This window comes from Leptinotarsa decemlineata, unplaced genomic scaffold (genome assembly GCF_025532065.1).
Source record: "Leptinotarsa decemlineata unplaced genomic scaffold, Ldec_3_MD MMD2_tig00000882_RagTag_RagTag, whole genome shotgun sequence".
Taxonomy (NCBI): Eukaryota; Metazoa; Arthropoda; class Insecta; order Coleoptera; family Chrysomelidae; genus Leptinotarsa; species Leptinotarsa decemlineata.
In genome coordinates, this window is record NW_027412556.1 from 1,022,150 (window position 1) to 1,034,337 (window position 12,188).

General features: G+C 35.7%; 1 protein-coding gene across 1 annotated transcript; it reads right to left on the reverse strand.

The window, feature by feature from the left end:
* Nucleotides 1–2,228: 2,228 nt before the first annotated feature.
* Nucleotides 2,229–5,599, reverse strand: LOC111511161 (gustatory receptor for sugar taste 64f). Its single transcript, XM_074174735.1, has 5 exons — nt 5,470–5,599; nt 5,302–5,427; nt 4,602–4,919; nt 2,418–2,507; nt 2,229–2,365 (listed from the first exon to the last, which is right to left on the reverse strand). Exons 2-5 carry the CDS (start codon nt 5,374–5,376, stop codon nt 2,291–2,293), a joined length of 558 nt encoding a protein of 185 aa, XP_074030836.1. The 5' UTR covers nt 5,377–5,427; nt 5,470–5,599; the 3' UTR covers nt 2,229–2,290.
* Nucleotides 5,600–12,188: the final 6,589 nt, after the last annotated feature.

Here is a 12,188-nt window from a genome sequence, read left to right on the forward strand (position 1 = left end):
ACAAAAAACAACAGTACTTGGTGAACCCTAATTGCATTCCTAGGAGTATAGCAATGACTTTCAGATCACCACAGATGTGCCACTTGTGTTGTTCATATTTGATTGATTGGAGAAGTGTTTTCATATTTATATACGTTTCCTTCATGTTAACTGCATGACCTATAGGAATAGAGGGTAGCTGATTTCCATTATGCAGAAGTACAGCTTTTAAGCTTAGTTTTGAAGAATCTATAAACAGTCTCCATTCAGATGGAGTGTGATCCAAATTCAAGCAGTCCATCAAACCATTAACACAGCAGAACAAACTACGAGGTTTTCTTTTTTCTCAAAAAAAGGAAGCAAATCTTTTTGACGCTGTCTGTACTGAGATATTTTCACATCATGTTTTAGAAGATTCCACTGTTGTAGTCTTGACCCTAACAGCTCAGACTTTTCCTTAGACAAGCGAAGATCTCTTATAAGGTCACTCAACTCTGCTTGACTAATTCTGTGCGGATAACTAGACCTATCGCTTACCTCAAAATCAGGGTCATAGGATGTAGAAGGATGGGTTGCTCCTTCTAAACAGTCTTCATCACCTTCCTCTAAAATATCATAGTTTTGGGTGGAGAAGGGACTGGCCAATTTTCTGAGTGTGGTACAGGCCGAAGAGCAGATGGGAGATTAGGGTATTTAACCGTTCCTCTTTTCTTCATAGATAAACCTTGCTTAATGGGAGGAGTTAAGCAGAAATAACAGTCGTCTGTATGATTGGTAGGCTCACGCCAAACCATAGGTACTGCAAAAGCCATTGCCCGGTTTTTATTTTTCAGCCACTCTCGCAATATGACGGAACAAGAATTACAACATAGGAAGAGCCCATGAGGAGCCCATGATTTATCTTGGTCCCCAACTTTCACACCAAAATAATGTTCATAGGCTGTCTTAACGATAGGTGTCATTTTACGTTTCTGAGCCTTAAATGTTATTTCACCACATATATAGCAAAAGCTATCGACAGAATTCACACACTTTCGAGGCATTTCAGATCAGCACTTAAATTAATTTAAAAATCAACTTCACACGATAATTTCAATAGCAACCACGTGCGTACAATTGACAAACTCACATAGGTTATGTTTACTACTTAAGAACAGCTGATGAGAGGGGTGTTATGTAAACAAACATGTGTACCAACTGTTGGTGATGAAATATTTCATTTGTTGAAAACTCAATATACATATATATAATATAATGATACTATATCTTGAAAACAAGAGCTAATATATAATTTTTATGGTCACTTTCGGTTTTAACACGTGGAAATACATTAAAATCATCTAATTTCAACCCCGAAACAAAAACTTTGTTGTGTTGTATGGATAATAAGTTACGATTCAAACAGCATATTACTCAAAAATTTAAAAATGCATATATATGTCATTGTAACTCATTCAGAGTCAGACATTTTCTGAACTACAAATTGAAAATCAAGTTGTATGATAGTATGGTTCTCTCCCATTTCAATCATTGTGACGTATATGTGCCACATTTTCAATATACTCTTGCTGACACTTCTTTTCCACCTCCTGGAAAATTTCGTTTTTGGCAAATTCATTACACGTAATCACTGAAATTTCCACGCTTACTTCCACCAGCAACATCTGTTGATTGGTAGAGAAAACGTATTCAAACGGTTCAAATATTTTAGTACTCTGTAATGTGTGTGAATTCCTCTGATTTTTGTTATTTTTCATTCATATTATAATACACAGATGGAAATATCGTTGTGTTTAGTTTAATTATTCAAAAAAGAAGTATTTACTAATAGTTACTCCTACATATGAACTTAATGAGCTCCATTTGATGGAATCTATTCCCGAATTGAATAGAGACGTTCAATTTGAATTTTAAATTGGTTGAAAATGCAAAACAGAAGAGAATTGTATTTCGCCTGTTACATTCACAAACTGATATAAAACTCACTCACTTGGTGAAGAAATTCCTTTCCAGATATCAGATACATTCAAAAAACCTTAGATTTAATAATAATTTTGACATTCAGAATAATAATTCGGAAGGTCCTAGGTAGCAGTCGTCACACCACTCTCCTCAGCAATCTACGGTATTGATCAGATAAAAAAATTTACGCCCAACGCTTTTATTATTTTTCCATCTAATCAATACCGTAGAAGAAATTTTCATTCTTTGAACAAGATTATCAGTAATTAATTCTTCAACTGGGTATGCATACTTTATTCATAATAACAAATATATGATAAAATCAATTAGTACATTATTCAGGAGGCTTCTACATGCTATTATACTGAGCATTCCTATAAAATTGGATGAGTACTAACTCATACGTAACAACTGCTCCAGCAATCTGCAAAATTGTCTCTTTGTGATAATGCACACAAGAAAATGATGAGGCTCACCTTGAGAATAAGGCTTCTTGAAATATGGAAAAAGTTTTTTCCAGACAGAGACAGTTCCCACGAAATAACGTGACATGCCATTCTCTCCACCTGTCGGATGAGAAATTAGAAAATCAAGATGCATATTTACCGAGTTATAGATTTATCATTCGGATCAAATGATCGATATGACCTTGATCTAATTTTGACTAGAAACTCTCCCAAAATACCTAATATCAGATACCATCCAGCACAGTACCAATTTTGAACGTGACATCGTGAATTGTGATCCATTTCATAGGAAAATAGTCGATGAATTGTAATGTTCGAAATAGACTGGCCCAAAATTCAAATAAAGTCAGTAATAGTTGGCCAAAGTTCGAAAGAAACCCTCCATGTCAAGTCAAAACACAAATTTTGCGATATCAAAAATCAAATCAAAATGTACTTTATTGTCGAAGATGAAATCTCATTGACAAAGTGTTACTATTCTAAGAAATATAACATACATAACTTAAACGATATTGTCGAAGATAAAATATCATTGTCAAAGTGTTATTATTTTAAAGAATATAGCCGAAGCCAGAACGAGTAATCATAGCATTACTTGGATGCTGTATCTGGATCTACTATTTAAAACTGTGGGATTCTTTGCCGAAGACGAGCAACTGACAACAGATAACTAATTTAGTTAGTGATAAGAAGAACAATTTCAGTAAGTGTTCAAACTGCCTCCCTTTACGGAGAATACACATATTGCATCTTTTCGATAATTCCCGATTCGTGACAGCTAAAAGCGTCTCTCGCGCTATGGAAGCACAAACATTTGTGATACTATTTTTCAAATCCTCTTAATTTTGTGGACGTCGCATATAAACTGTCTTTGGAATATCCCCACAAAGAATCTAGTGGAGTAGTACCTGGACTTCGAGTTGGCCATGTTATTGGACCCTTATTTCCAATCCATTTTTCATTAAAAGTATCATCCAAATATTGGGTAACTGTTCTATTATTATGTGGAGGTGCCCCATCTTGTTGAAACCACACCATTTAGTCGAGTTTTATTTGGTAAATTCTCCAAGAGATTCGGCAACACATGTTGTAGAAAAACCAAGTATCTCTCCCCATTGAGAATTCCTTCGAAAAAATAACCATCAATGATTCCGCATCAAACATTAACCCCCACACAGACTGAAATCTCGTTTCTTGCACCCAATGAGGGTTCGCGTCAGACTAATAGTGACAATTATGTTTGTTTAGTGTACCGTTGTTATGGAAACGGCTTTCATCACTCCAAAATTTTTTTTAGAAACTGATCATCATCATGAATACGGGTGAACAACCATGCAATGAAGTTCAATCTTCTATCAGCATCTCCTGAATATGGGAATATATTTTAGTTATTGAAAATGAAACATGGATGTAGTCCTTGAACCAAATGTATTTTGTATGGATGGAATTTGTTTTTTAACAAAATACGTTGTATTGACGGTTTCGAAATGTTACAATGCATTGCTACTTGTAGAACTTGGTAGAACTATATGGTTTTTTTCGCTTCCGTTCATTAAAACATCCATTTCATGCCAAAGGTTTGGCTGAGCCAGCGAATGTTTTGTCTGACGTTGATTTTCTGTCAGGATACCGATTAGCGTATATTCCCACTGCTTCTTTTGAATTCCTTCTTGCTTCGCCATAAATACATATCATATCCAACTTTTTTGCATTTGAAAATTGAACCATTTTTCAATTTCACGAAAAACCAACACAAAACTGAATACACTTTCGTCAAATCTGACAGGTCTTCTGACAGACCGATAAATACATTATTGCATTTATTTTGACTTAGTCATGGCCCTCTTTATAATACGCAATAAAAATACTTTTTTTCATCAGTATTCAAGGAAAAGTACAAGGTTGCTATATGGCTGCATTCAGAATTTAATGCAGAATTCAAAAACTAATTGAAAATACTGGGTTACCATTTAAAACACTGGCGTCGGTGTCGCGACGCCCTAACGGATGACGACGCCTAGTGCTGGATCTCTACGTAAATAAAAGGACCTTTGACCACAAAATGATCTGCTTTCACGAAATATGGATATTCTTCTTCATTATTTAGATATTTGCCCGCGGAGTTTTATATGGTACACCCTGTATGAATCATCCGACGTGCATGTAGAATGAACATTCTCAGATACTACCCACCTCTTGGTTGTATGTAGTTGTAACAACACAATTCAATAGGAACCCTAAGTTTCTCCATTCTTCGTAAACTGCTCCGCCAAAAACGCATAGTCCCACTATTCTGATTAATATCAGCCCAAAAGACAAATAGAAGTAAATTTTCTGCACCAAATTTTCCATTGGATTCATGCTCAGGAAGATTTGCAGTAAAACGAAATACATGTTAGTCAAAAAACTCATCATTATTATGGCAGACAGTCTGGAATTGACTTCATAACACAATTCGGTTAGACGAATATAGTCTTTTCTTACAACTTTCCATTGGTTGATGTTATTCACCTAGAAATAGTTGAAAATTATTTATACAATAAAACAACAATCCTCAATACTATACAGGGTGTAACATAAGTACGGTAAAATATTCAAGACAATTAAAGATATACAGGGTGTTGAAATTGCATTTTTTGTTAGTTTTTAAAAATTACTTTCGCAAAAAAATAAGTTACTTGCATGAAATTTGGAACCCGGGGTTTTTATGACGTGGGAAATTATAATTTGGAATAATGAAGAGATTTCAATTTAACCAGTTCACAAATAAATATAATTTTTTTTCAAATCTAAACGAGACCTGAGCTGCGAGATAACACAAAAAGCTGTGAGAATTGAACCTGAGAATAGTATGAAACATGAAAATGGTAGATTAGAGCATTGGGAAGGATACCTTCAACGTAGAAATCCGTTCAATCCTCCTTGACATTTGCTTCAATCTAAAAGTTAAAGCTGTTCCAATGAGCATGATAGTAACATCGGCGAAACTCCAATTGAAGGTTCTCTGTAAATTAAAATACTTTAAAATCGTTGACGACTATTCTTGCGGTCTTCATCGCACTTGTAACGCCAGTCCAATCCATAGTGAATAATTCACATATGTGAATACGTGGTCATAAGTCTCTACGAAGTAATTTTGTAAAGCCTCAGAAGTGTTCTGGCTGCTGTCGATCCACTTTTTCAATTTATAAGCACTTACTAAACTGTGTTCAACTGTAAAACATAAACATAAAAGGAGTTTCACAGCCATTCCACCAGGGTGGTCCCAGAAGTACCCAGCCTGACTAAGAGATGGCGGTAGTTGTTCAGAAAATAGCACGCCATTAGAAATTAAGCATATGTTTCAAGTTTGAAGAAGCTTTGAGCAACAAGACAGTTCTCATTATGAAAACGGTGTTGAATGTCACTGGAAAAAGTGTATAAGGCTGCAAGGAGATTATGTTGAAAAATTAATAAATTTTTTTCCAAAATTTTCGTGTTTTCCTTGTGGGTCAGGTACTTCTATGACCACCCACTGTTAGATGATTACAAATATGGTATATTTCATCATTGAGTTCAAGTCAGAATACACCTTTGAAGCGCTGATAAAAAACCTGAAACTGAATTTTCACGATTGTTTAACCAGTAAAATTATTATTAACCAACTGAAGGAATTCAACTAGTACCTAGTTACCACCAACTTGAGATGAACAAAATTAAACTTCAAACTTCTACAGTATACTTATAGTTCATTCGTATCCCATTTGGACTCAATAATGCTTCCAACAACTTGCAGATATTTATTCACGAAATAGTCCTGAAATTTACATCACCGTATAATCTGAAATTGAAAATGAAGTATTTTCAGGGGACAAGTATTTTTGGAAAAACCTTGTTGGCTGTATACTTCTCAATTTTTATACGAGGAGTGTGTGAAACTTCTAAAAAAGCGTACATCCGGCATATAATATTCCTTCAGATATAAACTGCCTTTACCTTCAGGCTTGTCCTTTTCAGAACAGCCTAAAGCAAATTCAAATCCAAGATAGAGTGGACGTAAACATTGACATGCCCTACGCACGTGATATTGAAAATCCCAAGAATTGCCCAGGGTCGTATTCAGAACCACATCTTGTTGATCGCAAATGCGATATCATACTTAGGGAAACTTTTTTATAATAACGAGTGAAATGCACAAGTTTTGCAGTTTAACGGAAAAAATGCAGATAATATGTGGAATATAAAAAGATTTTCATTGGATTTTTCACAGCGCACTCAAGCATTATATGAAAAGAGACGTAATTATTTCTTTATTGATAATTTTTATTTTAAGTAAAATTAAAAGGAATATTAATCAAAATCATTCAACTGGATGAATTTGTCTCTTCATCAGTAGTGTCATCCTCACCAATCTGGATTATCAGTGGCTCGATTTGTGCCTCTATTATGTTATCAAGCTTCCACATCTTTGTCTAGACTTCCGATATCACATGCCGAACACACTTCTCCCATTTCTCCGCTGTGACTCTTTTCAAAGCCTCATCAAAAAGTACTTTGAGATCTGCAAATTTGAACGTGGTGTTATGCTGAGCTACAAAATTCTTCACGTCCGCCCATATTAACTCGATGGGATTGAGCTCGCAGTGGTATGGAGGCAGGCGAAGGACAATTTTGTTTTCGCCTGCTGCCATCTCATCGACTATATATTTTTGGTATTCAACCTTGCGCTCCTTGACAAAATTTTTAGTAGCTGTACTCTTAGCATTGAGTCTTCAAAGCTAATATTCTTTGATCGCAGCCAATTTTGGATTTCAACCTTCTTTGAAGACGTTGTCGGAATCTTCTCTAACCGTCGCGAATGATAAGGTGCATTGTTCATTACAATTACAGCATTATCCTCCAGATGGGGTAGAACTTTGGAAAACCACTGTTCGAAAGATTCACCGTTCATTTCTTCGTGATAATCTCCAGTTTTCTTTGACTCGAAACACCACAGCCCTTCAGCAACAAACTCATTCTCATTGCCGATGTGACAAATAATAAGCCGTTTTCCTTCACCTGAAATTATGAAGAGGTATGTAAGTAAGTATAAATAAAACAAATACGAGGGTTACTTTTTATATATCGAGATTGAGGCAGGTCTTAATATAAATATAAGTTTACCTGATGGATTTGTTAATCCGGTGGATAGTCCATCTAGAAAGGCCCTGCTAGATGAGGTCACAGTTTCATCGACCCATACTTTAGAGGTAGTATGACCAGCATTAACTTAGGTTTCATCCATATAATAAATTGTTCTCTGTTGTTCTTTATAATATTTAATTTTGGTCAAATACTCTCTCCTCCATAACACAATTTCCTCTCTATCCAATAATAAACTATTGCGCCCTCGTTTTTTCCATACAAAATTCAAATGTTTCAATACTTTATGGAATGTTGACCGCTTAAAACTTGGCAATAAAACATCTTCATTTATTTCTGTGAGTACTTTGTCTATCGTGGGTATTTCATTTCTGAAAAGTACTCATGCACTTTCCTCCTGATTGCATGTTTATCAGCATCATCCATTGATTTTATAAAGGTTTGACGATTCTGATTTGTTTTCGGTTTGGAAAATGTATGATTTTGTTTATATTCCCGTAAAACATTGTAAATCGAAGCGCAACACACTCCAATTTTATCGGAAACTTTCGATACGACTTCGTCTACAGTCGATGTCTCAATTTCTTCCATCTCTTTCTTGAACACATTTAAAATCACTTCTTTCATCTCAACACTCAAATGTCTTTTTTTGGATCGTTTCCTGGCTGGACTCAGAGTATAGCTCACAGTGTCATCAGCAGTGTCTGTACTGAACATCTTGGAAAACAATTTTAAACAATATACTATAACGCACGCCACACAAACACGCAAACGACTGATTACAACCCTGTGCTGGTACCGAACTCGTACCAAGAAGGCGAATTCACCAATGAACGCTGCCCTTTCCATCTGACACTGGGCGATCACGTGAACACGCTTCGGTTTTGTTTCGTTTTACTCTATCTTGGATTTGGATAGACTTTGGTACCATTGATGAGACCTCAGTGGGTCGAAGCTGCGCTGTCAAATGTTGCATCACAAGTTTGTCTAGTTACTTTATAGTGAAAGCTTCAGAGAAAGACAGACGGCGAATCCTGTACGGTGGTCGATGAATGGCTTTATCTTTGATGTTCGAGAATTGAGTTTTCTGTTCATCACCTTCACTTTCAAACTTGTCCTTCTAAGAACAGTTGAGAGGACAACTGATGAGATCTTGGTAGGTCAGATCACTTCTGTTCGGTATCGGAACACAAGTTTATAAATTCATTAACATTGTAACATGAAGAAATCACTTCTACATTCAGTTTGTACCCCAAACATCCTACAGATATCATTCACAGTTTTGTTAATTCTTTCGTTCAGTCTGTTTGTACAACAAGATGAATTCAATAGACCTCAGTGCATAAGTCTTACCTATTGCGTAAAACATGAAACATAAAGTCATCAGGTTCAGTTTCAGGCGTAGATTTGTAAACACCTGGTACTTTCTCATATTGACTTCTACTTTTTCCCATTCTTCAACGAATCTCGGCCAATAGTAAGTCAATTTGAAAAACAAGACAAATTGTATCAATCCTGAGAGGTGGAAGATGAAAACTTCTGAAATGAAAATAGAGCTAACTAAATTGTTCATCAGACTCATCACCAGAATATGTTTGCTGGGAGGGTTATCTGAAATAGATCAATATGTATATTTTTTTGTAATACAGTGTTTGGAACCTTGGGTGTAGATGATCTTGGTGATTGAAAGAAGTGTCGAGGTTTTGAAAATGACGTTTGGTGTTGGAATAAATCATTGGACATTGTGTTTCACCAAATTAACTGGAAAATATCCAGTAAACATGATAACGAACAATAATTTGACAGGTAAATGAAAGAAAATTTCGATGTTATGGTATTTTATTCAGGGTTATCTAATGAATTTTCGAAATGAAAGATAACAGTGTATTGATAGTAAAAAAATATTAAACTAACCTAGATGATAACAGGACATTGCAGGAATTTTACTAGTTCGGACTTGCATTGTCTAATATGATTATAATATGAACAAGTAAAAAAAAATGAATAGCTGGAATATCAAATATTTTCGGCAATAAACTGTGAAATTAATTCGCAATAGAATGAAAATGAGCAAAAAAAAATGAAATTTTAAATAAAAATTAAATTGGAAAACTGATAAAGATTTTAAATGAAGTTATTTCACTACGTGTCGATTGTTAATATTCACAATTGTTTCCAGGTGACGACTGGTTTATTCCTCTGAGAGATAACTATTCCTAGGTAATTATAATGTTTAAACCCATCCCCTCTTCTCTCTCTCTCTCTCTCTCTCTCTCTCTCTCTCTCTCTCTCTCTTCGCTTCTCACTGGTTTAGAGGGAATCCTCCTTCATTGTAGAGATGGTGGAAGATTGTACGCTGTTGATGTGCTTCAGAAAAGTCTCTGGTTTTGTATTTCCATGGTTCCATATCATGAAGGTATAGTCAACGTATCTCAAACAGACAGGAGGTTACTTGTGGGCTTCTTCAATGGCCAGAGTTTCAAACCACTCCATGCCTAACATCCGGATGAAAATTTGCCAACGCCAGGAGGACAAGGATACCCAGCTACCAGATGAAGAACTTTCCACCAAACATGATAAGGTAGAGGGCAGAGACTCCTTTATGGACAGCTCTGATAGGGAGCTGAGCTGACCTACCTCCCGCCGCTTGGGGATGGAGTTTCAACATTTCAGGAAGATCAGTACATAGAAATTGACAGTAATTCTTAGCATATAGAGTAACTTCCGTTTCAGTAGTTCGACTTTCGCTAACAATTGCCCAATTTTTCATCGGTGAAACCATCAGCCCAATTACCTTTCTGAACTAATTCACTTGAAGTTTTTTGGTAATTTTCAATAATCACCCAATAAATCAGTATGAAAAACATTGCTGACATTTTCACTACTTTGAGAAATATGGATAGACTGTCAAAACAAGTTGCTGCTTCAAGTTGATCTTTCGAAATCAATACTGTTCTGCTGTCAATAACGTAGATGGCCCCATGATTCTCAGTGGTTTGGAGACAAGGGCCATAACCTTGGGTGACCCATACCACCGGCAATAAAACTCCTCCTTGTAACTTTTTTTCAGTTGACATCTTCCTCAATGAGTGATTAGTCAACTGATTTATTTCTGAACATTGACTGCATCCACCTGATCATCATCATCATCAGCAATTTGTTTCAAACATAACCTCCAAAGTGATTGGTATCCTTCAGCTACATCAAAGTAGAAACAATAAATACTTACTGATATTCAAGAAGTTGAACGGCATCCTAGCTGTATGATTAATGACAAAGATAAATTCCAAAATGAACATGATGAACGTCGTCAGGCAATAGGCTACTCTCCAATATAACCACTTGAATTTTAGTTGGGTGGTGAGATTTCCATTGCCAAGATCAATGGGAAAGTAGCTGAAACATTGTGCCACTCTCATAGAAAATTTCATAGCGACTTGGAATTTATTCGAAGAGGATTTTCTCATCAATATTAAAACATTTTTGGATGGATCCATTTCTGAAACGCAAGTGTTTGAAATTAATTAATGGTGCAGAAATACAAATGGTGTTTTTGGAAAGTCGAACGTGAAAGAAGCCTTTGATACTTTCCGCCACTCCAACACATTTCAGGTAAACCTAAAGACAATATGTTGGAAAATGTGGAGTCTGATAAGATTTGATGAGCCGTGAGAACAGTCACAAACAATATACCGGTGATACTGAGCTAGCCATTGGAACTGATTTCGAAAACACGCAGCACACAAAAATTTCAAAAATTGATGAAGGGGTACCACAAGGGTCAGTATTGGGGCCCCTACTCTTCAATCTATATACTTGCAATTTTCCTAAGTCCTTCCTAACATGCATGCAGCACTGTTATGCTGATGATACATGATTATATTCGTCATTCAATACTGAAGAGTATTCTCAGTACTCAGTGCTTTGAATTTTGATATGTGTAATCTTGTTCAAATTTTTATGAACCATTGCCTGGAACTGTATACAAATAAAACCGTTGCAGTCGTTTTTGGTAGGAAGAATCCTAAAAAAGAATTTGTTGCGAACAACTTTGGTAGCATTCAGATTGGAGGGGGGTCCTTCAACATCTTTTAATGAAGTTAAGAATCTGGGTTCGTGGACTGACCCAGATATAAGTTTTTCTTAACATTTCAGCACAAGTTCACACAACGAATACTGTTAATCCGAACTGATTTTTAAAATAGATAGTTGTTTGAATGGAAGAATGTGAAAGTTTACTATGTGACTCTAGTGTTATCCAGGATAAATTACTGCGATGTTCTTTATACTTCTTGTAGGCACTCGGTTGAAATAAAAATCAAAAGCTCCAAAAAGTCGCTTGAGGTTAATCCTTGGTAAATACGACTTCTAGGTATGACCATGTCATCGCCATTTGTAGTGAGAGCTACAGGTACAGCTACAAGTTATCATCAAGACATAGACTTGACTAAATAGTGTCAGTCGTCTTCAGTAAGGATGAGAAGTGTTCTGGTCTGAAAAAAGTGTTTTCAACTGAAAAGTAGTTCTACTGGTTCAATTAGACTCGCATTACAGAAAATTTGTTTCTGTTATTGTGATTTGTACGAATTTCGTATATCAACTTGAACTTGACTCACCGCAGAAGTACTATAATAAATTACAACCAACTCTTTGTTAAAG